Source organism: Plecotus auritus (genome assembly GCF_963455305.1).
Source record: "Plecotus auritus genome assembly, chromosome: 2".
In the NCBI taxonomy this organism is placed as follows: Eukaryota; Metazoa; Chordata; class Mammalia; order Chiroptera; family Vespertilionidae; genus Plecotus; species Plecotus auritus.
Window position 1 is genome coordinate 145,056,537 of NC_137771.1, and position 27,740 is coordinate 145,084,276.

At 37.9% G+C, this 27,740-nt stretch overlaps 1 protein-coding gene across 1 annotated transcript; it reads right to left on the reverse strand.

The window, feature by feature from the left end:
• Positions 1-4,710: 4,710 nt before the first annotated feature.
• Positions 4,711-27,461, reverse strand: PCNP (PEST proteolytic signal containing nuclear protein). The gene is made up of 5 exons (XM_080655695.1): positions 27,366-27,461; positions 21,200-21,414; positions 17,155-17,229; positions 9,558-9,613; positions 4,711-6,524 (listed from the first exon to the last, which is right to left on the reverse strand). Exons 1-5 carry the CDS (start codon positions 27,427-27,429, stop codon positions 6,398-6,400), a joined length of 537 nt encoding a protein of 178 aa, XP_080511821.1. The 5' UTR covers positions 27,430-27,461; the 3' UTR covers positions 4,711-6,397.
• Between the last annotated feature and the right edge of the window lie 279 nt (positions 27,462-27,740).

The window sequence follows — 27,740 nt, forward strand, 5'->3', positions numbered from 1 at the left end:
GATCTGAAATTCGGCCTCTGGTCCCCTTCTCTAAGATGTTAAGTCTTTATCCCTTGTTCACTTATTCCATTGGCCCTAAGGGTAGTAGTTTCTTCCTGCAGTTTCTACTTCTGCTACACCTGAGAGTTTCATGTTAACAATCCTTTTTATTAAAGGTTTCCCTCATTGATACAATGCTGAAAAGGCCTTGGACAAAATTCAACACCTATTCCTGACAAAACCACTTCAGAAAATAGGAATTGGTGGATATTTTTAACATAAAATACTTACCTCAGTCTTAAAGTAGCATCTTATTTAATGGCAAAACATTGGAGATAGTTCCACTGAGAATAATGAGGCAAGGATGCCCTTACTTCTATTACTATGCAATATTGTATTAGAGGTATTAAGCAATGCAATTAGGCAAGAAAAATGAATCGGAAGCACAAAAATGGGTAAGGAAGTAAAACCATCTTTAGTTGAAGGTGATATAATGGTACACCCCAGAAAGTCTTAAAGAATCAATGAACCCTAGCTGGTTTGGCTCAGTGGATAGAGCATTGGCCTGCAGACTGAAGGGTCCCAGGTTCGATTCCGATCAAGGGCACATGCCCTGGTTGCAGGCTCAATCACCAGTGGGGAGCATGTAGGAGGCAGCCCATCAATGATTTCCTCTCATCATTGATATTTCTATCTCTCTCCCTCTCCTTCCTCTCTGAAATCAATAAAAAAATATTTTTAAAATATCAATGATAAAATTCAAACAATAAAGGAACTAAGTAAGATAGGAAAGCACAGAATTAACACACAGAACTTAATTGCCTTAATATCATAATATAACCAGCACACAAGATAGAGAAAATCCCATTTCAACAGTAACAAAAAATATTGCATGCTTTAGGAATAAACTTGAAATACGCAAAAGCTATGTAAGAAAAATTTTAAAACACTCCTGAAAGAGGATAAAGCAGACTGCTCTCGATTAGGCTTAATACTAGAAAGATGTCAACTAAATTAGATCCCAATCTCACAAATGCAGAAGAATATATTCCAAATGGATCAGGAATGTATTTAAAATTAAAAATGAAACTACAGGACTAGAAAAAAACAGGTGAATTCATCTTTAACCTCAGTATAGAGAAAGGCTTTCTAAGTATTCATATATAATCGAGAGGCAATAACAGATTAACAAAGTTTACTAGGTAAAAAATGGAAGCTTTCACATTACAAAAACATACTATAATCAAAGCCAAAAGATAATAATTAGGAGACACTGCTTATAACACATATAACAATAGTTAATATACAAAGAATTCTTAAAAATTGAGAAAGGACCAAAAATCCAATAGTAAAATGAAAATAACATGAATAGACTGGTCATAAAGATATTCAAATGGCCATTAAATAAAGAGATATTCAACCTCATTCATAGCTAGAAATGCAAATTAAAAAACTGCTCTGAAATATCCTTTTAAACCTATCAGATTTGACAAAAATTAAGAGCATGACATTCTGATGGCAAGGCTGTGGGAAGAGGCACTCTCATGCATTCCTAGTGGGAAAACAAACTGGTATTATCCCTTTGGAGAATGTGGCAATGTCTAACACAAGTGCATATCCACTTATAAGTTGACCCAGCAGCCCTACCTCTGAGAATTTACCTGAAGGAAGATACAACCCAACAATATAAAAACATATATGCACAAGCTTATTCAACTGCAGCACTGTAATGGCAAAAGAGTGGAAATTGCCTAAATGCCCATACATAGACAAGTATTTGAATAAACTCATATATTCACAAAATGGAGTATTATGTAGCTGTTAAAAATTTCTTTTGGAGGAAGATCTCTATGAACTGGCAATTTCTATGGTATACTGTAAAGCACACACACAAAAGAGTAACTAGAATATGCTACATTTCATGTAAGAAGAAACACCCATCTATTCATTTATTTTTTTAAAAAATAGGATAAACTGGATACCATAGACACATTAGCTATAGGTAATCAGGATAGAAATGACAGAAGAGAATAAGATAGAAAAGATAGCTCTTTCAGAACTATGCTAATGTTTTACATGTACAAAAGTTAAGGAATGGGCACGTTTTATGAAATACAAATTAACTGCATTACAAATTAGTAACATAACCATACTGAAAGGGGGAGCAGAGAAAAGCATAAGTTTGTAAAACAGTATTTTAAAAATATTTTATATTCTTATCGATTTCAGAAAGGGAGAGGGAGAGAAAAACATCAATGATGAGAATCATTGATTGGCTGCCTCTTGCACACTGGGGATTGAACCTGCAACCCGGGCATGTGCCCTTGACCGGAATCAAACCTGGGACCCTTCAGTCCACAGGGCAATGCTCTATCCATTGAGCCAAACCAACTAGGGCTGTAAAACAGTATTTTGATTATGGAATGAGACTAAAACAACAAGAACCATATGCAAATACTGCACTGGTTTTTCACAGGAAAATATATATATTAATAGTTCTGAAAACTATGTGTATTCTAGAAATTAAGCAATTAATTGAACATATGAATCAAAGTCAGATTTCTAACTGCTGGATAAGAGATATAGAAAGAAGACTAGAATGAACTGTGGTGTTTGTCAATATGAACTCATGGAGATACACACATACAGTACACATACATAGAGACCTAGAAATATAGACGTATATATACAAACATTTTCTAACTGTTAAGCAGGCTAGAAGCAATACCACCTTAGTACCAATGAGTTAATACACATCTAGTGCCAATTTTGGTTTCTGACTACTTTCCTCTGGTAAAAATGTTGAAGAGAAAATGAGTCCAGTATATCTTCTGGTACCAAAAATTAAGAAAGTATTTTTTAAAAGGCTGGGTGTGTCAAAAAGACATGAGTGTCAAATGAGTTTTTTTCTTTTTAAACCTATTTAATATATTGTCCTTGGATAGAGACATAACAGATATTAAACTGATAAGAACAGATACTACCCTTGGTCTTAGCCAAAAGTTCAAGAAGCGATAAATGAAAGGAGTTTGCATGGGCAAATCTGGGACATTTTGAGTAACAAAATAATGGTAGTAATGCATTATAAACTACAGAATAACATAATACTTGAGCCCATGATCAATAAAATAACTGAATAAAGGGGACCCTTCCCCCTCTCTACGTGGGAGTCTATACTTGTTCTTCAATAAATCTCCATCTCTGCTATTAAAAAAACAAACTGAATAAAGAATAGGGAAGAGCCCTAGCTGGTTTGGCTCAGTGGATAGTGTCGGCCTACGGACTGAAGGGTCCCAGTTCGATCCTCAAACCTCGGCTGCAGCCTCGATCCTCAGCACTGGTTGGGGTGCGTTCAGGAGGCAACCAATAGATGTTTTTCTCTGTCTCCCTTCTATTCTCTCTAAAAATCAATGGAAAAATATCCTTGGGGGAGGATTAACTAATTAACTAACTAAATAAAATGCTCATATAAAAAAAGGGAAGTAGAATTTTAACTACTAAAAGTAGAATAAGAAATAGAAAATCATCATTTTGCAAATAGTACACTAACAATCGTTTCAGGAAAGAATCCAGGGGGTGGGCAGTATGACTGCCTACCAATTAATGGGCAAAAGTATGATGAGAAATAGGATACTTATATCGTCCCAAGAATTTTCCCACAAGATATTAATTGTAAACCCCAATAATAGATCTTCTACAAATTACTAGCCTGTATTTTTCAAAACATCTAAGGTCATGAAAGACAAACACAGAAGTGTCCCAACTAAAGGAACTAAAGAGAGAAGACAATAAAAACAATATATGATAATGAAGTGGATCTTTGACTTAGGTGAGGCAAATGACTAAATCTGAATAAGGTCTGTAGAACAACAGTGTAAGATAATGTAATAAATAAAAGTATTATAATAATGTTAATCTCCTGATCTGGACAATTGTCCTATAAGAGGTTAACATTTGGAGAATATGAAAATATCTTTTAATTTTCACATATTGTCAGATTTTTTTTCAAAATGAATTTTAAAGAATTTAAAAGTATTTTCACTTGACCAGAAAAGTAACTAACAATCCCTCCCCAGTGTGTCAAGCTAATCTTGATCATTAAAAGAAAAAACACCAAAAGTAGAAGAAATGATATGAAATAGAAAGTCACAGCTTCCATTTGTAATTAGTCAAACTACACATTAATCTTAATTCTAGGTTAAGTTCCATCATTCGTTTATTAAGATCTGAACTATTGGGTAACAGCATTAAGAAAATATATCGAGCCTGACCAGTATGGCTCAGTGGCTGAGTGTTGACCTATATGCACCAGCAGGTTGCTGGTTTCAAGGCTCAATACCCAGTGGGGGTGCGTGCAGGAGGCGGCAGATGGATGTTTCTCTCTCAGAGATGTTTCTATCTTCTCTCCTTTCCTCTCCCACTAAAAATCAAAGAAAATATGTAGAGCTAATGGATGGTAGACCATAGAGAATATCTTCTAACACTTGATATGCTCTGGCAGGCTTTTCTACAGCACAGGCAGACAAACACTCTGGCAGGGGCGAAGGAGAAGGATGCTACAGAACTAAATGCTAAATTAGATGGAGTCTAAAGAACAATAATTTAAAACCTCCCATTACCTTGGCCAACCATCTGGGCAAAAGCAACAATCGTAACATTTGTTTAAAAAAAACACACAAAAACAAAACAAAACCAGCAACAATTAAGCGTAAGAGAAAATAAGAACACTACTGAGTTTGACAAATTTATTGGTATTTTAGTAAAGACATTCATCTCAGTTATTTCTCTCTCCCATCTTGACCATAGGCTAATATTTCGTTTGAGTCAAGAAAAGAATATGCAGGAGAGGGATTTTATTTTAACAGTAAAATAGACAAAAAGGAAAAGTTTGCCTACATTAAAGCAAGTTAAATTCATGTATCTTGATATCATTAAATCAAGTAGTTAAGAACTAATAGTTCTATATACATTTCCATTGTTTTTCTTGGGACTTACTCTAATAAATGAAAGTGAACAAAATGTTAGGAATATATACAGGCTGCTTCTCTGGAATTACTACCTTTTAAAAGAGCTGAGCGATTAGTTACCACCAATAAGACAGTCTGAAGCTGCCTGCAAATTTAACATTGTAGAAGTTTTCAAGGAAATCATTATACTGCATTTTTCTTTTATCTATAACTATACCTTTAAAGATGTGTTTAATTGTCACATTAAAAAAGAATTCATATACAATACAAAAATACAAAAACAAAAGCCTACAACACATAGCTCTAACAAAGTATATGTGGTCAAAGATTCCATAAAATGTTTAAAGATGCATTTTCTTTCTTTCTATTTTCAATATTGAAAATGTGCTTTTGAGAGGCCATTGGTTAATATGCATACACTTAAAATAAACCATTTTATTGTGTTAAATAAGGATTCCTGTAGTTAAGTACAAATCAAAATGGAATTCACAAATTAGTAACTTAAATGGTATGACAAAATTACAGAAAGTGCATCTTTCTCATTTTCCATCTTGACACAATGTTGCCTTTTTGCTGTCTGTTACCTTTTAAAAAATAAAAACAGCCAAATATTTAAGTATTATGTACATTTAAAATTTTTGGTGGTGGTTTATATTTTAAAAGAAACAGCTTCCCATGACTTGCCTCAAGTCTGGTGGAAATGCTTACAGGAACTAAGCTAATAACAAAAACCAAGAGAAGCACATTCAAAATACTGATTTACTTTGGTAGCAAACGGTTGTTCTTTGTAGACTAATGAAGGCAGACAAGACCCATTAAGTTGAAGTGGGCTATATCAAATACTCAACAGTTTACATAAAATTTAAAAAAAATTTTATTTTAAAGAGCTAAGCCTCTGTATCCACTGATAGCAATGCAATATCTAGTTTGACTTGAAACAAAACAAATGCCCATTAGGAAAAAAAGCAATATTTTAATTTTATCCAATTCACTTTCAGTCAATACTCCAGTAACATTTTCCTCCCAATACAATACTCCCTCTTTATAAGGCTGTTCCTGGGAGCCAGAAAGTTTAGGTTAATAAGGGAGTTAAGTTAGAGTAATTGCTTGCTGTTTAAACAGACAATAACTTTTTTGCTTCCCTCTTAATGTGCTAATAGTTGTGTCTAAAAAAATATGCAATTCTTAGAAAGGTACCATTTCTGATTTTTTTTTAAATTATCTGTAACCTTTGGAAACTAATTACATGAAACTACAAAATTAGCAAATGTCTTGAAATCTGTATATAAAACATAAATTACGTCTAATTTCAAACTCTCATTTATTAGTGTACCACTCAATCTTAAAAAAAAAAAGGCGGCTCCAAAGATAGTCTTATATCACTCTTTAAAAAGGAAACTGTTCCTTTTAACTTTACACCCACCCCATACCCCAATTTCAAAACATATCATTTAATTGTCTTGGTCATGGACATTTCCAAGATGAGATTTTATATTTCGCTCCCATAGCTTCTGGTTATCAGAAAACCCATGCTTTCCTTTATTAAAGGAGTTTGGTCCTGCTGATGTTGGTGTATCCCTGTGTTAAAAGAAAAGAAATTTATTCAAAATGTTATACAAAGCCTTTTGGGCCATGTTTTTAATCATTCAAAACACATTTGTTTAGCACTTATTATAAATATAAGCTGAACATCAGAAGCCCCTACAAAGGTTTTAAAAAATATACTTTCCACAGACCCAGTTCTAAAATTTCAGATTCAGGCTTAAGGAGGGACCAGATAAATTTGTAGTTTTAACATTTGAGGTGATTATGATACACTAGAGGCCCGGTGCAGGAATTCATGCACCAGTGGGAGGGACCCTTGGCCTGGCCTGTGGGATCAGGCCAAAATCGGCTCTCCAACATCACCCGAGGGGTTCTGGATTGTGAGAGGGCACAGGCCAGGCTGAGGGACCCCACCATGCACGACTGGGGCCAGGGAGGGACACAGGAGGTTGGCCAGCCAGGGAGGAATAATGGGAGGACTCCAGGGTGTGTCCTGCCAGTCTCGCTCAGTCCTGATTGGCCAGACCCCAGCAGCAAGCTAACCTACTGGTAAGAGTGTCTTCCCCCTGGTGATCAGTGCATGTCATAGCGACTGGTTGATCGTCTGCCTCCTGGTGGTCAGTGCACATCATAGTGAGTGGTTGAACAGCCTTAGCATATCATTAGCATATTATGCTTTGATTGGGTGAACAGCCAACTGGCCACTTAGCATATTAGGCTTTTATTATATAGGACTAGTGGCCCGGTGCACGAAATTCATGCATGGGGGTGGAGGGGAGGGTGGGGGTGGAGGGTGTCCAATTGGGGACCCCTTGGGGGATGTCTGACTGTCGATCCCATTGGGCCTAAACCGACAGTCGGACATCCTTCTCGCAATCTGGGACCACTGACTCCTAACCACTCACCTGCCTGCCTGCCTCATCGCCCCTAACTGCCGGCCTGATTTCACCCCCAACTGCCCTCCCCTGCTGGCCTGATCTCGCCCCCAACTGCCCTCCCCTGCCGACCTGAGCACCCCTAACTGCCTCTGCCCCCACTACCATGGCTTTGTCCAGAAGGAAGTTGAACGTCCGGAAGATGGCCGGTCAATCTGGTCTAATTAGCATATTATCCTTTCAGTAGTATAGATAGATTATATAGGATAGGATTGCTTAAATTGGGGGGGGGGAGCCTTTTTCAGCAGGAGGAGATGCTCTTGGCAGACAAAAACACATAATCCCTATATCTAGACTGACAGCCAGCCATATGCACTGTACTACCAAACCGGTCATTAAAAAATTGAACCGTGTTCTTACACCTTACACCAAACAGCTGTTGCCCTTAAAACCCCTCCTCAGCCCCATCTTAGGTTCTGCCTTTGCAGTTCACCCAGATTAAGTTCTGATTGGTCGGTTTCTATGCCAGTCAGTATCAAAAGCCCTGCCTCCTAGGCAGCCATTGGCTCCTCACACTTCACCCAGATTTGGTTCTGACTGGTCGGTTTCTATGCCAGTCAGTGTCTCCGGGCCTATCTCTGGGCCTGATCAGAGAGGCGGGGCTAATCAGCAGCCCCCGTGGAGGCCCGGAGAGAAACTGAGGTGCAGCTGCTGGCGAAGCCCAGAGAAAGAGAGAGGCAACGGCTGATCAACAGCTGCCACGGAGGCTTCGGATCAGACCCTGCCTCTCTCCCCCTGGTCCTCTCTCCAGGCCTGATCCACAGCCCCCTCAGCAGTCAGTGCTGGGTCATCATGTCCACAGCCACGGCAACCCAGCACTGACTGCAGGACTGACTTCTGGTCGGTTGAGCCTTCAGTTGTTACAGACCCTGGGTTTTTATATATTAGGATAGCTAATGGTGGCAACCATTATAGTTTTAAAAATCTGTTGCTATTTTGCTGCCTATGGATTCTCCTAAGACTTTTATGGTTTCTCATCTTACTTTTAAGTCCTTTACCCATTTTGAAATAAAAAAATATATATAAAATCACAAAACAACTGCTGCTTGCAACCCATTAATAAGGTCATGAAATTAATTTTCTGGCTTCTCATCAGCATTTATAAAAAATTAAACGTAAGCCCTGACTGGTTTGGCTCAGTGGATAGAGCGTCAGCCTCTAGACTGAAGGGTCCCAGGTTCGATTCGTCAAGGACATGTACCTTGGTTGGGGGCACATCCCCAGTAGGGGGTGTACAGGAGGCAGCTGATCGATGTTTCTCTCTCATCGATGTTTCTAACTCTCTATCCCTCTCCCTTCCTCTCTGTAAAAAATCAATAAAATATATTTAAAAAAAATTAAACATAAGAAAAACATGAAGATGTAACACACACAGAAAGATTTAGGTCATTTTATGAACTCTGTTTTAATTTTACATATTTAGATAGATGTGTTTAAATTGGGTTACAATGTCTTAGATTCCAGTATAAAATGAATGTACTGAGACTGTTCCCATTTGAATCATAGACCGAAAATCTGAAGGCTAATACCTGTTTATGGACTTAGCAATTAGTTCTTTGGAAGTTCATACATTAAGTAGAAATGGGGACATAGTATGGGTCAATTTAAAGCTAAGCTTTCTTACTAGCTTCTAAATTATCCATTTATGCGTACAAAGACAGGAAACTGAACATCATGTTAATTTAAAATTAACATTATTTCCATGACAACAGAAACAATAAAGAAAAATTAAAATACTTTTGCTTTATTTTGGTTTTTGACATTTAAGTGACCATGGAAAAAAGGGTATTTATGATCAAGATTAAGTGGTGAGAATGATATCATAAATGAAATCAGTCAAAGCCATTTCTTTTTATACCAGAAAAAAAATTCAATATAAATTTTAAATCAGAACATCGCTCATAGCTATTTATTTGAAAAAAATATATATATATAGATTACATGTATCTAAAAAAAAAGTCTTAAATTGTTAATTTTCTTAAGATACTCATAAGATCACTGATTAACTCACAAAACAAAACTGTTATGCTCAATACACAAGAAAAGCCAGAATATTAAAAGATTATGTATAATTTATTCTTGCTCTTAATTCACCATAATTTTCTACAATATTTATGCAAAGTTATAATACCTTCCAATATTCTTCATCCTCATCTTTGCTTCTGGAGGCATTTCCTCTGGTTCGCTCTGGAGAAAAAAAAACAACCAGAAGTTAATAGAGATGATTGCATATAGATTTATTAAATTCACTTAATTACAATATGCAAAATTCTATAAGTCTTTTAGCATTTTCAATTTTGTAAATTTTGATAAAAGAAGAAAATTATTTATCTTAACTACATTTTAAAAAGAAATATACTTCTAGTGTGCTGGTTTTGCATTAAAACTTTTGGTAAAAACTAGATATTCTAGAATTAAAACCATTTGTTGATTATGTACTATACATTGTGTTAAATGCTTTAATAGGCATGATATTTTAAAACTCTATAAACAATTGTACATGGTGGTATGATTATCATCATTCCCACTCTGCAGGTGAAATAAACAAGGTGAACTTGTCCAAGGTCACAAAGCTAATAAACAGCAAAACAATAGAGTGCCAAAGCAAAGACTCTTAATCATTTTACTGGATTGTTCCTTCTCAAAAATGTCTCCTTGACTAAAAGGTATCTTGAAAGTTCTTTGCTTACTATTTTCCCCTATTTATAGTTATGGATAAGTTACAATGATGTAAGTTTTTAAGTATAAATTTTGCTGATGAGCTTAAATATTTTTTTTAAAGGGAATCCTTAATATTAAAGGAGTTTCTATTGGTCAAATCTGGGACAATTAGAGCATCATAACCAACTGAATAAAGTAAGAATCCATGAACTCACCACACATATAAATAAGGGAAAGCTTTTTTACAGTGATAAGGGTTAGCTAGCCAGCTTAATTAGGCAGATAGGAAGGGGCGGGGGAGGGAAGGTCCAGAAAGGATGAAGGCATTTCTGGCTTGAGCAATTAAAAGCAGCCTGACCTGAGCAGTTGGGAGAGCCATAGGGGTAAATAAAACATCTCCAGCCAGGACAACTGAGAGAGGGTCCATGGGACAGGAATGCATAGATGGGGGCTTGGAGGCACCAAAATGCTTATCTTACTTTTAAATGCCACATGATAAGGGGGAAGGAAGACATACATTCACAGAGGATAAAGAAAAGTCACAGGATGTCGGGAAGGAAACTTATTTTCACAAAGGACAGAAGAATGTTGCAAGATAGGGGAGGGAAGGAGGGGAGCACCAAGTGGGCTTTGAGCTTTGATACTAATACTATGTAGCAGAATGACCAATGAGGAAAGCACAGGAGACAAAGAGACTCAGTAGATTCAGATTACTTAGATTTTTTCCCATTAGACAGACAGAGAGAGAGAGAGAGAGAGAGAGAGAGAGAGAGAGAGAGAGAGAGAGAGAGAGAGAGCGCGCGCGCAAGCACAGGCCTTTCCCATTTGGGGGCCCCTCCCCAGGGGGCCCCTCCCGGGGACACCGCTGCCCAGATGGAGTTTGTATATGCTCCTAATAAACGTCTACATTTTTATTAAAGAAATCTGTTAGTCCACGAATTCTTCAACTTCGTTGGACAAGAACCCACGAGAAGAATCTGCTCCCGAACCTCACATTTCAACAGTAACAATCAATAAACATAGAGAGGATGAAAGAATTAGAAAAGTCATCATTTGGCAAACATTATAATAACTGACTCTGGCAAGAATCACCAATGGATGTTAACACTCAAGAGTAAATGCTTAACATGGAACAGAGTAAGGAATCTCGGAGGGAAGGCGAGGGAGGGTGAGTGGGTGGGAGGTAACCAACCAAGGACCTTGCATGCATATATGCATGGCCCATGGGCACAGACAATGGGGCAGTGAGGGCAGGGGGTGGGGGCGGACTGGAGGAAAAAAAGGGGATATATGTAATACTTTCAACAATAAAGATTTATTTAAAAAAAAAAAAGAGTAAATGCTTATATACCTTCTCAAACCATGATCTCCAATAAGGTAAATTTTAATTAGAAAAAAAAAAAAACCAAAAAAAAACAAACAAAAAAACACACCACCACCAGTGATTTGACAGTACAGAAATCTAGCAGACATCACTTTAACCAAATGATCAAAGTTAATGATGCCAATGGGACATATTGACAATATGTGCTCCTTGATATGATGCACTGAGAACTTGGCACTACTACTTCTATGGATTCCAGCTAAAAGAAATGTGAATCTAATCATAAGAAAACACCAGACAAATCCAAACTAAGGGACATGCTACAAAATAACTGGCCTAAAATAATGATAATAAAATAACAATAATAAAATAACTGTCCTGAACTCTTCAAAAATGTTAATGCCATGAAATACACAGTAAGATCCAGAGACTGTCCAAATTAGACTCTAAAGAGATACAAGAATGCCCTCTGTCCAATGTTTCAGGCTCAGATATATATTCGAGGTTACTTAACCATATTTCTACAGAAAAAGAACCAGATAAAGATTTTATTTTGTATGTTTCAGATATTAGTCCCTTGTTGATTTTATTTTTACTTATTTTAGAATTTTTATGAGAGTTTATTTGAGACAAACTGACATGTGCTGGGGACCAAATCTCAAATGCTCCCCCCTTTGTTGGTTTTATTTTTTTTTGCTATTTTTCAATTGACTTTTTCTTTTTTTTAATTGAGAGAGGAAAGGGGGAAAGAGAGAAACATTGGTGTGACAAACATCAATCGGTTGCCTTCCACATGCACCCTGACTGGGGATTGAACATGCAACCCAAGCAGAGTATGTGCCCTGACTGGGAATCGATCCCGTAACCTTTTGGTGTACAGGACTATGCTCCAAACAACTGAGCCACACCAGCCTATGTTGATTTTAGACATTTGCAAATATCTTGTTCCAACTTTCATCATTAACTTTGTCAATATTAATAAACAGAAATCCTTAATTTTGGTACAATCTAATTAGTCAATTTTACTTAGGGTATGGGGAAAAAGTTTATTATATAAGTTTATTTGAGCCAAGCTGATAACATATATAGGGGAGCAAGATATCAAATGCTCCCCAGATAGATTTTAGATGCAATGGATTCTTTTTTAAAAATATATATATTTTATTGATTTTTTACACACAGGAAGGGAGAGGGAGAGTTAGAAACATCGATGAGAGAGAAACATGGATCAGCTGCCTCCTGCACACCCCCTATTGGGGATGTGCCCGCAACCAAGGTACATGCCCTTGACCGGAATATCAAACCGGGGACCCTTTAGTCCCCAGGCCGACGCTCTATCCACTAAGTCAAACCGGTTAGAGCACAATGCATTCTTTTATCTAAGAGACAAGTTTATCCCTTCCTATCATTACCATCTTATAGCAGAGAAAGAGTGTTGCCTGAACCAGTCCAAAATTTCTTTATAAAATATTTAGAGAAAGCAGTAAGGGATGATGTGAAGAACAGAGGACTAGAAACCAGAAGACATAAGTTTTAGTTCAACATTTGTGTGCATCAGCACATACTTAATGCATACTTTATTTAACTTCTTAACTTCTCCATTTGCAAAATAGAAATAACTGTCCCACATGATTTACAGGAATATATGGAGGGTAAAATAAAGTTATGTAAAAAGATATCCAGATTGTTAGGTATTCAAAAAAAGAAAACAAACAAAAACAAACACAAATTGTTAGGTATTCAGAGTAAGCAATTACTGCCCTCAATGGATTAGAACATGGGCCTGTGGACTGAAGGGTCCCGGGTTTGATTCCGGTAAAGGGCACATGCCCAGGTTGTTGGCTCGATCCCCACTAGGGGGCGTGCAGGAGGCAGCCAGGCAATGATTCTCATTACTGATGTTTCTCTCTCTCCCTTCCTCTCTAAAATCAACAAAAATAAGAAAGAAAAAAAAATCCCCCAAAACAAAGACAGCAATTACTACTATGTATTGCTTATAACTGCCAGCCTCTCCACTTTTACACATGCTGTTTCCTTCTTCCTATATTGTCCTCATACAATCTGTTAAGAATGTCAAAATGACAGAAAACAGTAAATATTATGTTAGTACTTTTTAAACCTTCCTGGGGAGAATGGGGCAATGAAATACATTTTTTCTTCAACAAAATCTCACTTGGGTTCCCAATTATCGAACAGATACAAGAATTGCTGTAAGTAAATGGACCCAGACAACAGGGGGGTGAAGGCATGAGTGGGGGGGATGGGAGGGTAATGGGGGGATAAGGACACATAGGTAATAACTTAATCAATAAAGAAATTTAAAAAAAAATTGCTGCAAAAAAAATAAGAATTGCTATAAGTAAACAGGGCAGGAGACCAGAGCCCTGCTTATTAGGCATCATCACCTTCCAGCACAATAGCTCCTGAAACATTTCAAGAGAACACCAGAACTCTGAAAAATAGTTTAAAAATCTATTTTTAAAAATCAGAGCCTTCATTTCAGTTTAAAAACTACAGCTCCAAAAAGGTAAAGTGATTTATTCCCATTAAAATACCAACGGCATATTTCAAAAACCTAGAATGAACTTTCCAAAAATTAATCTGGAATAAAAAAAAGACCCCGAATAGCCACAGCAATCCTGAGAAAGAACAGAGTAGGTGGGATCTCAATACCAGATATCAAGCTGTATTACAAAGCCACTGTTCTCAAAACAGCCTGGTACTGGCATAAGAACAGACATATAGATCAATGGAATAGAATAGAGAACCCAGAAATCAACCCAAATCACTATGCTCAATTAATATTTGACAAAGGAGGCACGAACATACAATGGAGTCAAGATAGTCTCTTCAATAAATGGTGTTGGGAAAATTGGACAGATACATGCAAAAAAGTGCAACTAGACCACCAACTTACACCATACACAAAAATAAACTCAAAATGGTTAAAGGACTTAAACATAAGATGGGAAACCATAAAAATACTAGAGGAATCCACAGGCAGCGAAATCTGAGACATATGCCGAAGCAATTTCTTCACCCATACTGCTCCTAGGGCAATGGAAACTAAAGAGAAAATAAACAAATGGGACTACATCAAAATAAAAAGCTTTTGCACAGCAAAAGAAACCATCAACAAAACAACAAGAAACCCCACTGCATGGGAGAACATATTTGCCAATGTTATCACTGATAAGGGTTTAATCTCCAACATTTACATGGAACTCATACAACTTAACAAAAGGGAGCTAAACAACCCAATCAAAAAATGGGCAACGGACCTAAATAGAATCTTTTTGAAAGAAGACAGAAGGCCAAGAGTCATATGAAAACATGCTCAAAGTCACTAATTATCCGAGAGATGCAAATCAAAATGACAATGTGGTACATCTCACTCCTGTCAGAATGGCTATCATCAACAAATCAACAAATGACAAGTGCTGGCAAGGATGTGGAGAAAGGTGAACCCTCGTGCACTGCTGGTGGGAATGCAGACTGGTGCAGCCACTGTGGAGAACAGTATGGAGTTTCCTCAAAAAACTAAAAATGGAACTCCCATTTGACCAAGTGATCCCACTTCTAGGACTATATCCCAAGAAACTAGAAACACCAATCAGAAAGGATATATGCACCCCTATGTTCATAGTGGCACAATTCACCATAGCTAAGATTTGGAAACAGCCTAAGTGTCCATCAGCAGATGAGTGAATTAAAAAACTGTGGTACACCTACACAATGGAATACTACGCTGCTATAAAAAAAGAAGAAATGCTTACCATTTGCAACAGCATGGATGGAACTGGAGACCATTATGCTAAGCGAAATAAGCCAGTCAGAGAAAGATAAATATCACATGATCTCACTCATTTATGGAATGAACAACATAAACTGATAAACAAAAACAGATCCAAAGACAGAGAAGCATCGATCAGATGGTCAAACCGCAGAGGGAAGGCAGGGAAGGGTGGAGGTAAGGGGGAGAGATCAACCAAAGGAATTGTGTGCATGCATATAAACCTAACCAATGAACACAGACAACAGGGGGGTAAGGGCCTGAGTTGCAGGGGGTGGGGGGGGGGAGAGTGGGGGGATAAGGACACATACGTAATACCTTAATCAATAAAGAAATTAAAAAAAACAACACAAAAACACAGGCTTTCTACTGGTTAAGAACTGAACAAACAGGAGAAGAATCCAGTCTAGTGGTCTTTTCAGGCATCTAGTTACCAGCCTCTTTCTTTCCCTGAATTCCACATCACTTCATCTCCAGGTACTTTTGATTTTTATTTTGTACTATTTTATGTATAAGTCTCTGCTCTAGAAGACTGAGTTCCTAGAGAAAAAGGTCTGATTTATCTTTGTAATCTCACTGTGCCTAGCACATAGAAAGCACTCAAATGTGTAGAATGAGTAAAGGTCCAAAAAAGAATACAGTGATGACTAGTTATTCTTTACCTACTGACCTGGCATCTGAGCATTTCACATTTATCCTTGTCCAAAACTCTACAAAAATCTCCAGCACAGTCAAATGGAGCTTAGTATTTACTACTGTGATTTGAAAATTGACGTCTTAGCTTACAAAAGTATTCCTTGGTTTGTCAAAACCCTACCTAATGTTTCAATACCCAACTCATATTTCTTCTCTTATATATTCTTCCCAATCACTCCTACCCCAGTGTTTGTGCTCCTCTGAATGTATAATTCTTATCCTAATTCCTTTTGGAATCAATTACTCATGTATCCGGTAACACTTAATTGTTAATCAATGGGGTCACATCTTAAAATGAGGATTAGGTTCTAAAGTCAGAGTATAAGGAAAAGTCAAAATTATGCTTAAAATTCCATAGTCATTCTTAAGCATGGTAAGCGAGGGACCCTATGAGGGGCATGAAGGGAGTAGGACTGCCTAAGACAGCAGATAAGCATCTTATACTTACTCTGGAATATGAGTTTATTGAAACTTCTGGCAGAATCACCTGCACTATTTGTTATTCCTCATAGGGATAAAGGGAGAAAACACTATAGCTGCCTCATGGGGATAAATGGAGAATCACTTGTATTATTAAAATGTCTCATCACTGAAGACTTCAGCTATAAAAATTATTAAAGGCAGCAGTATTCAATTTGTTTTTGGATACTACATACTTCCTAGTACATACATATATTATCTATCTATATAAAAGCCCAGTGACTCTTACGGTGGAATGACCGGTCGCTATAATGAGCACTGACCACCAGGGGCAGACACTCAACACAGGAGCTGCACCCTGGTGGTCAGTGTGCTCCCACAGCGGGAGCACCCCTCAGCCAGAAGCTGGGCTCACAGCTGGCAAGCGCAGCGGCTGCCTCCGTGGCAGCGCTAAGGAGTGGCGAGCCAAGTGGTAAGGAGCAAGCAGTCAGGCAGTTAGGAGCGAAGGGTCCCAGACTGCGAGAGGGCACAGGCCGGGCTGAGGGACCGCCCCCACCCCCCCTCATGAATTTCGTGCATCGGGCCTCTAGTTCATAATAAACATTTATTGATGATTAAGTTCCTTTCCCCCCAGAGTTAACAATATTTTAAATAACCCCTGCAACCAAATATAATAAATAGAAACATCCAGATTTCGCAGATGTCTCACACAGAAACTGATCAGAGTTGCAAAGGAGATTCACTAGTACCATTAATACAACCTATAATTTGCCACTAACATCTTTCTTAAAGAATTGGTTAAAGTAAAATAAACAAAACTGGGTGTCAACTTACATCTTCATCTTCATTAAAAGCTGCTGCTACTGAAAGGGTTTTTGGAGCAAGAGTTGGAACAGTTTCTTTAGGTTTCTGAAGAAAAAACATAAAGAGTATGACATTAACATTTACACAGGCTTGTTTAATGATATAAATAATTTATCATCAAATATTAAACTTTAATAGCAATTGTAAGAAACTCAGAAAAAAACTTTGGATAAATCCATTCTTTTTGAAAAATTTTGAAAATGTGGGTTATCAATGGGTAGCTTTTTACTTTATTGTCCATTTTTTTCCCTCTTATAAAAGATTTCCTAGTTAGGACCTATAATTTAGTAGCATTTAGCTAAGGGGCACCTGGGACAGGTAAGAGAAAATTATCAGTAATACTTTCCCATTGTAACATGAAAATAAGTACAGTGTATCCTTGGGAACATAAAAGACACCAAGACTCATCTTTCTACTAGCTAGCTTCCTGCCCTATAAGCATGCTTCATTCATAGCATCTCTTCTGTTTGAAGTAAATTGTCCTCAGTATCTCCAATCCTCTCACCACCTATTTGGTCTACAACCCACTGCAATTTGGCTTCCTCCCTCACCATTCTCCGTGATTCCTCACTCAACTAGAATCAGGTGACCCTGATTATATAATCACCAATGACAAGTGTGCTACTATTGACTCTAATCACCAGTTCCTTTTTTGCATTTTATTTTAAAATAGATTTTATTGATTTCAGAGAGGAAGGGAGGAGAGATAGAAACATCAATCATGAGAGGGAATCATTGACTGGCTGCCTCCTGCACGCCCCACACTGGGGGTCGAGCCTACAACCTGGGCATGTGCCCCGATTGGGAATCGAGCTGTGGGCTCATAGGTCAACGCTCAACCACTGAACCACACTGGCCGGGCACCAGTTCCTTTTTTAAAACACCCCTACCTCGCCCGGCCGGTGTGGGTCAGTGGTTAAGCATCCACCTACGAACTAGGAGGTCAAGGTTTGATTCCCCGTCAGGGCACGTGCCCAGATTGTGGGCTTGATCCCCAGGAGGGGTGTGCAGGAGGCAGCCGATCAATGATTCTCTCTAATCACTGATGGTTCTCTCTCTCCCCCTTCCTCTCTGAAATCAATAAAAATACATTTAAAAATAAAATAAAACACCCCTACCTTGGCTTCTGTAACACTTTTTTATTGGCGATTTTCCGAATTCTCTGACCTTTTATCCTCTTTACTCCCTCCTGTACCCCCTAAAATGACAGGTACCCCAAATTCTGTCCTTAGTGACATTTCCTTCTCTATTCTCCCCTGGTCAACTCCGTTCATCCCAAACCAAGCATGTCAAACTTGTGGCCGATAGGCTGCATGCCCCTTCTCCCCCATCTTTTAATCCTTTGTACAGAGTGATGTATATGGTGCTGTTTCTAAAATGCAAATCCATTTAAGTATAAATATTCCTTATAATGTTCTATGGCTCAGCTAGAAGCTAAAGAATAAAGCCAAATTACATTATGGAATTCAAGCCCTTTATGATTTGATCCTATGGTCTCATTTTGGGGGCCTTCTATCATGTATTTGCCTTCCAAACACTTTCCAAGTACAATTTCCTAAATGTACTGTATGGTTTCATATATAAACTGCTTTTACATGAAATTCCTTTTATCTGAGATGCCCTTTGCCTCCTGCCTGCACTTAAGGCAAACTCCAAGATCACTTCATCAGTGAAATTTTCTCTGACCTGCAACAAAATTAACCATCCCTTCTTCTATCACACACACAAATACTTGTTATAAACAATATTTGCTTCTGAAGGAATAAGAAATGTTAATTTGGAGATTATGCATAGTGATTCTAGAAACACCCTTCAATCTTTTTTTTTTTTTTTTTTAAAGTTTATTTTATTGATATTTCACAGAAAGGAAGGGAGAGGGATAGAGAGCTAGAAACATCGATGAGAGAGAAACATCGATCAGCTGCCTCCTGCACACCTCCCACTGAAGATGTGCCCGCAACCAAGGTACATGCCCTTGACCGGAATCGAACCCGGGACCTTTCAGTCCGCAGGCCGACGCTCTATCCACTGAGCCAAACCGGTTTCGGCCACCCTTCAATCTTTTAAAGAAGTCATGTATTTGCTGTAGGTACAATGTAAGACACCAGGTTAAGTATTTGTTGGTTGATCGGACTATCTTTTCACATCACATAATCAACAACAATAATTCCAACTATTTTTTATATCATACATCTCTACCCCCCAAGAAAATTATGTTTACACTATCATTTATTTTATAAAAATAGGTTTTTGTTTTCCAAAGATTAAACATTTTACTGAGTAGGCTTTTTCAAACACAACCCTCCCATCTAATATGATCAGCAATTACTAACTCATGTGAATTAGGAATTTATATATCTGATTTAAGGGGTGTGTTGAACCACAGTAAAATTTATTATCAAGGGGAACATCTGTATAAGAAGTGTACATTAGAATACATGTTTAATCACTATCAAAAAAAGTAAATTTTGCTTTAAACATTTTGGCTCAGTGGACAGAGAGTTGGCCCTCAGACTGAAAGGGTACTGGGTTTGATTCTGGTCAAGGGCACGTGCCTTGGTTGCAGGATCCCTAGCCCCCCGATGGGGTGCGTTCAGGAGGCAACCAATTGGTATGTCTCTCTCACTTTGATGTTTCTCTCTCTGTATCGCCCCCTCCCTTCCACTCCCTCTAAAAAATATATCCTTGGGTGAGAATTAAAAAAAAAAAAGAGTAAATATTTTTGCAGGTAAGTCTGTGCAACTTAAAAAAAAAGATTAAACAAAAAAAACAGTTCCGATAGGGAGACTAGTCATAAGTAATGAAGTTACAAGCTGAATGTCTTGAGATGGAAGTGGGGGTTCTGATAAATGGTAGCTTTTAAAATTAGCAGTATGGCTCACACTTATAGTAGAAACTTGATCCATATCAGATTTAAAGATCTCTGATGAACATCTAATGCAGAAAAAAGCTATATGCATCTAGCAACTGAGCATTTATTTTCCAACTGAGCATTAATTTTCACAGAAAAGACATGAATAAACAACTCAAATGCAATTTTAGGATTTTTCTCCTTATACAAGAATGTAACTATTTTCTAAAGCTAATAGCAATACAACGTATAAGTAACTTTTCTTCTTAAAGAAGAGATCTATTTGGATTAACCATATAAAATAGTTAGATATAGTCAAATCTCTAACCCTCATATGCTTCAATCTAATATTTTAAATACTTTCCAGATACTCCATAGTTCATAAGTATTGATTTATGGTTTACATATTAAAACAAGGGCTCAAGCCCTGCCAGCGTGGCTCAGTGGTTGAGCAATGACCTATGAACCTGGAGGTCTTGTTTGATTCCCAGTCAGGGCACATGCCCAGGTTGCAGACTCGATCCCCAGTGTGGGGGTGCAGGAGGCAGCCGAATAGTGATTCACTCTCATCACTGGTGTTTCTTTTCTTTTTTTTTTCCAACATCACTGATGTTTCTATCTCCCTCTCCCTTCCTCTCTCAGAAATCAATAAAAATATATTTTAAAAAAAACACACATGTGCAATAAACCCCACAAGGGATCAAAAGTTGATTTGTAAGGAACTACTGTCACAGGATATCAATGAAGGTCCTCGTGTAGCTCCAAAATAAGATAATCAGGAAGCTCTTCTTATCAAGGAATATTTTGCTAATACTAACCTTTTAAGATAAAATGATTTCTAAAGATATTATTTTTAATATTGCTAGAATCGAAAGAAATGAAAAATAAGCTGAAATTCTTTCTGAAAAAATTTTAAGAGGTTTTGCTCAACTTAGGAAAATTCTAAGCTATTAGTTGTAGTTGTTTCTTATATTCCAAACCTTTAAAAAAAAAAGCTTTATTAAGATATAGTTCATCCAGGTCTTTCTTGCACATGGAGCTAATTACTCCTTAAATACCTACATGTTCATTTACATACTTAATTTACCTAACTCAGTGAAAACAGGTTTCCAAAACAAGTTCTTAAGACCCATTACGAATATCATATATAAAATAACAACTCACACTTGATCCAAGTTTGATGGATATGGCTGAGGCTTTCTTTGTCGTCTGACTACCTATGGCAAATCCAAACTTGGAGATCTTTGTAGGCTTTGTTGGGAGGTCTGCAGCTTCTTCTTCAGCTGATCGCTTCTCAGCGCTGCGACTGGAACTTTCCCCTCCATTACTGGAAGAAACAGTCTTAGTTTTCACAGGTTTTTCTGCTTCTTCTTCAGGTCCTGGTGAAGTCGAAACAACTTACCAAGATGAGCTATTTTTACTGAGCAGACTGACGGGAGCAGCAACCTCAAAAAGCATCGTTATAAGGAAGATACCTCTGCAGTTGTCACCTACTGACCCAACAGTCTCTTCCACTGTTTGAGTATATAACAGGAACTGAGATTGTGGCAGTAGAAGAGGCTCCCATGAATTAACTAGCATAAAATACAGAGCAATTTAAAATTATAAACACAGAGTTCACAGAAAATAAAGACCCTTCAACTAAACACTGTAAGTTGTTCAATAATCTGGTTATTTGTGAGATTTCGTTTAGAAATTAAGATCTGTAAATTGTTCTACACAAACTAGTTTGTGAGCAATTAGTCACATCACAGGATAATACATATGACTAATAAGTTCCAATATTCTTCAATAATGTACTATTAGTTATATGAAGTACCTAGTTATAAACATTACCTGAACTACAGTTATAAACAGCGATTATTACCTGAACTACAATATTATTAAAGCCTGGAATAACTTTCTTGAGTGATGTGTTCCTCATGTACATCTCACACAATCTTTACTTGTAAAGGAACTTTAAAGAAGACTACAGGGTTATCACCTTTTGAGTACTTCTACTCTGAAAGCGTGGTTATTATCACCTGTTTTAAGTTACCCTTAAGAGCTTTTAACAATCATACTTAGGTTTATACATTATTTTTAATCATGAAAGACAGATGAGCTAATTATAATTTCAAACAGCAAAGGCATACATACAAGATGTTTTTCAGTAATTTTGCTCGTGTTTGCATTAATAAATGATGAAATTAGTTCACATCTTGAATATCTCAGGTTATGTTATACAAGGCTATTTAAGAACATATTGGGAGGTAAGACAGAAGGTTGACTATTATTAAAATTCGTATTTTCCTTCCCCAGTTTACCAATTCACTCTATGGGATGTATTCTGCTACAATGGATGATTTATTTATGGAGAAAGAGAAGATGTTCAAGGGATAGCCCTGACAACAGTTAAGAAACAGGACAAAAAGCTTGAATGCAGGGGAAGAAAGGAAACACAACTGACTGACAAGTAACTGATTAAAAAAGGGAAGGCTATATATCTCAATCTATATAGTTTGGAATTGTAGAGTCTCTAGTTAATAAGCACTTTGAACAGAACATCTGATTTTGTTGAGAGGAAAAAGAACTCTTAATTTCCTCTGGACAAGGGGTAAGAGTTGTAATGACAATGTAGGAAAGAAATTAAGCAGGATGAGGTTTTGGGATTTCCCCAGGAGGTGCCATTTACTTATTACTTAGATATGAAATTACAAAAGTACCTGAAGAAAGATAGATTACTATTCAATAGCTAAAATGCAGAACTCAATTTAGAATTTCTTTTTAAAAAGTATTATGTATGTGGTGGTTGCCAGAGGGAAGGGGGGAGATGGAAAAGGGGGTCCCAATATTTGGTGACAGGAGATTTGACTTTGGGTGGTGGGCACATGGTACAATATACAGATCTTGTAACACAGAAACTCACACCTGAAACCTATATGTTCATGTTGACCAATGTCACCCCAATAAATTTAAATTTAAAATAAATAAAAAATAAAAGTATTATGTAAAGTTTTTTCAAAGTCTAAGTTTATAACTAAAATAGTTTATGCTACATTTTATTCTGCTTTCTATTTATAGTTTTTTTTTTTTATTATTTGAAGTATTGCGTCTCCTTTTTTCCCCCGACTAACCCCTCCAGCAACTCCGACCCCCAAGGGAAAGCCCCCATCTATTTATAGTTTTAATGATGTATAATATTTACAGTAAACCCAAACAGCGATAAGTTCTTTGTGACTGATACACAGCTAAAATTGAAAACTCTTCAAATTGGAATATATAGATATTCTGAAAATAAACGAAAACAAATAGTGCAAAGAACAGTTAGTCTTAATTGTAGTATAACTGCTCTTTGAATTGTGACTCAAGGGTTATAATTAGTCAAGATTTCCTGTTCTTTTAAAACCCATCTTTACCTAATTCTAGGTCTCCTGTTATCCAGAAAATATTTTTGAAACAAAAAATAATCTTCAAAAATTAAAGCATAAATAGTGATAAGTGACAATATAATTCTCACTATAATATTAATAACATTGTGTGATAACTAGCTGAACTAGTAACGTGCTAATACATGGAACACAACTGTACCTGTCCAATTGCATCATGCTATAGAGAAGATTTCTAGAGACTGCTCTAGAAAAAGGTAGCATGAATAGGAGAGCTGGGAAAACTATCATTAAGTAATCAACTGTCAGCAACTCAATTATATTCACGTCTGTATTTTTGTCATCTGAAGAAGCATACTATTAAGATCACCTACATCTCAGATGCACACTGAAGATTAAAGCATACTATGTCTATTAGGTCATTTCCACACATGGCTGATTCCAGATCAGCAATTTATTTCTGGATATAGAAAACTAGCCTTGCTCACTCTCAATAAGGTTTTTTTTTTTTTTTTGTAAGCAATTGTAAATACTTAGCTTTAGAAAACATTCTTCAATAAAAAGGTAGGGGGGAAAAAGGAGTGAAGGAAGGTGGGTGCACTATTAGTTCTCATTACACTTTTCGTGGATTGAACTGTTATTTTCTCTTCATGCAATCCTCTTCTAATAATTATGTAGTAAGATATATGAAACATGTAGGAAATATAGTGAAATGAAGTAAGCAATGATGTAAGGGGGAAATATGACAGCCAAATCTATGTTATTATCAGTGTGATTATTATAATTTCTGCAATTATATAGAGAGCTCTTTAGAACATTATTTCAACCTAATGTAAGCTTTGAAACATACCATTAAATATCAACATCAATTCTTAATTCCATTAAGTGCCTTCCTTTAAACACAACATGTGCTACTTTAATATTTAGGGGTTTTAATAAAAACTGCTGTTTTCAATGTAGTTAATGAGATGTTTTCTATTTTGAGACTCTGGAAAACAAAATTTTGGATGACCATAGATTTTTGAAAATTTTTGGCAATGTGACTTATATTTTAAAGGATGAATAAGTATATGGTCAACTTAAAAAATGTATAACAAAACATGGACAGTTATATCAAACTACTATATTTTTTTATCAAGGGTTATTTTAATAAAAGGGATTTTATCTAGTTTATATTCATTCTGAACAAAGTGTGATCAGTTAATATGAAATTAAATTACACATTGTACAAACATTTTTTTCCCCCATTGAATGGTTGGGGAGAGGAGTGCCTTAGGGCATAAAGGTATCTTACTTTCAAAAAAATTACCTATTAAGAAAGTTAAGGGGTATCCTTCATGACCCATTTACACACTGGTAGCTCTTCACCTGAAAAAAGGGTACGCAGCCATCCCTCTAACAGATTAAATGAGAACATATTCAAGACCCTCCTAGTGTCTGGCATAATAAATGTAATTTTCATTAGATAGATCTTAGATAACCTACAATATCCTGAAATGGCCATTATTATGATATGAATAGCTCTTCTCTAAAATTTCTCTTTCAAGGAGATACAAAAATTCAGCCATAGGGAGAAAAAAAAAATCTACCTAAGGCCTCACCCTTAGCATTATCTCTCCTCTTATTCACATAAATTCATGTTAACTATGAAAGTAATCTCACAAAAAATACTTATACTTCCAACTTATTGGACTATTCAATAGGAATTAAAAATCAGAATATTCTCTAAATAAACCCTTGAAATAACTTCATAGTATTTCCAAAACAGTGGCTACTGGCCACAAAATGATTAATTTAGCAATACCCACTGTATTAAATATTTTAACTATGATTCCTTTGTACAACTTCATTATAAATACCTGACATTAGCCCAGCTGGTGTGGCTCAATTGTTGAGCCTCAGCCTATAGAACCAGGAGGTTACAGTTTGATTCCTGGTCAGGGCATATGCCTGGGTTGCGGGCTTGATCCCTAGTGGAGAGTGTGCAGGAGGCAGCTGATCAATGATTCTCTCCTATCATTGATGTTTCTATCTCCTTCTCCTTCTCTCTGAAATCAATAAGAGTATATTTTAAAAAAAATATCTAACATTAAAAAATTGTGCACATGTGCCCTGGCTGGTGTGGCTCAGTTGGTTGGAGTGTCCCTATACCAAAAGCAAGGTTGTGGGTTTGATTCCCACTCAGGGCACATGCCCAGGTTGCAGGTTTCATGCCCAGTTGGGTGTGTGAGGGAGGCCAAGAATAGATGTTTTTCTCTCTCCCTCAAAACAACAAAACCCCCACAATTAAATAGATAAACAAAATGGTACCTTCTCTTACAAAAAAAAAAAAGTTATGTGCAACAGCACTATTTTCTTGTAAAGGAAAGCACACCTGAGACAAATTATGAATAAGTTATTAAGAGTTAGTACTTATTCTGTCATCTATAAGGAGACCACAATAATTTTAATACCAATTAGTAAAGATAATTTTATATCACTACCACTCCCCCCAAAAACATGCTAAAAGAGAAACATCAATATTCATACTAAAGCTAATTATCCCTACTGAAGGGGTGGTAGAAAAATTATACAGTGGAATTGTGCTAATACTTTGACAGCATATTAAATACATCTCCTATACTTTCAGTCAAGAGAGTTAAAAAAGCCAGTTTAAAAGCCAGGTAAGATTCTTTAGGCTACCTATTTTTTTCTTCAAATAACTAATTTTTAAATGTAATTTTACTTGATAGTTTCCAAGACCATTTTTGAAGGGGAAAAAAGTCCCTAATTAGGTAGTAAATAACCAGGGGAGAGGGAAGGGAGGAATATGGCTCAATTAATACCACTGTACATATTTTTTAAAAAGGAAATTGTGGGTCCACAGTAACTGCACATTACACTTTTCTCAAGGCCATTCACATTAAACATCCTGTTAATAGTTCTTAATAGTTGCCTTCCAATGCTATGAATGTTCTGTATTTTCTCATATTAAATACTTCCAGGAATAAGAACTTGAGGGAGTTAGAGAATAATACTGAAAACGTTCTAAAGATACTACGATCAGCTCGCACGTGTTCAATTAGCTGCCTTGTTACGACAAAGGGAGGCTGGAGGTATTACGTTTCTTTTCCTTAATGCACAAGACCTAAACGTACAGGGGAGGAGGGGACAAAACAAAGATAGCCTGAGTTTATATCGCAACAAAATACAGGAAGAGTTACATTAGACTCTCGATTCCAATAATTACAGGCTGTTGTTGTTCCTTGTGATTAAGCCCCTAGCCTATTTTGGCACCTAAGTATCTGGCACGCAGACAGCTGGCAACAGTCTGACTCGGAAAAGGTAGACACTTCAAAGCAAGGCAACCAAACCCTAACCCTGCACCCCGCAGCTTCAACCAGCCGGCAGACAAAGGTTTCCCTTTTTTCTCCACCGCCTCGACCCATCCCGCAGGGTCAGTATTCGGCTTGAAAATAAAGGAAGAGAGAAAAGGCCGGGGTCGCCCACCTCCGCAGCGCAAAGCAGCAGGTTACCCGCTAGGTGTAACCGAGAAGGCGGCACTGTCGGAAACCTGGCGTGCGGCCGGCTCCTGCGGCCGCCGGCGGAGACTCCCACAGACTGCCTGTGTTCTGTGTGATGCGCGTCTCCAGTGTGGCGGTAGCGCCTCCTGCACCGCCGCGCCGGGTCCCACCCGAGTTGTTCCCCTTTTTGGTGCCCATCTCCCTTCTCCTCGGAGGCGGGGGCCTCCGGGGGGCCAGGAGGTGATGAACTGGGGCCCACTATCCCCCGTCAAGGAGGTGATGCGGACCCGGATCCCCGCGGGCCGCACCGGGCGTGCCCAGGGTTCATCTGGGCCCAGCACCTGGCCGGGTGAGCGCCAGGTCCGCCCATTCTCGCCGCACCCTCCGCCCTCCACCCCGGGAGCTCTAAGAAAGACCCAGAGCATCCCGCTCAGCCCGCGACGCTGGGGTTGTGTTCACCTCCGGCGGCTCCAGCTCGCTGCGGCTTCTCCGGCTTCTCCTCTCCCGCCTTCCCGTCCGCCATCTTCCCCGCCGCGGCCTCCCTGCAGCCACGCCAAGGACGTCACGGCCCCGCCCAGTAACCATGGAGATGCGGCGCCGCGGGCGGGGCGGCAGCCTAGAGCGGCCCCGGAGAGTGAAAACGGAACTGCAGGTGACTTCGTAGCCAAGCGGCCTCGGAAGGAGGGGCGGGGAAGGCGGGCGGCCCCTGTGAGGACTGGTGCGGGCTTTTGACTGGACGTCGGCTTTGTTTTCACGGTCCAGAGAAGTGAGGGAGGGGGCGCATCACCCTGGGGGCGTCGGTAGAATCAAGTAAGGTTTCTGCGGACTTGGGTG

Excerpts from the sequence above, each read along its gene's own strand:
- PCNP (XM_080655695.1), bottom strand. The coding sequence starts at position 27,429 with ATGGCGGACGGGAAGGCGGGAGAGGAGAAGCCGGAGAAGCCGCAGCGA. Across the intron at positions 17,230-21,199 it reads CCATCAAACTTGGATCAAGT|AAACCTAAAGAAACTGTTCC; the intron begins GTGAGTTGTTAT and ends TTTTTTCTTCAG. Across the intron at positions 9,614-17,154 it reads CTTTTAATGAAGATGAAGAT|AGCGAACCAGAGGAAATGCC; the intron begins GTAAGTTGACAC and ends TTTTTTCTCCAG.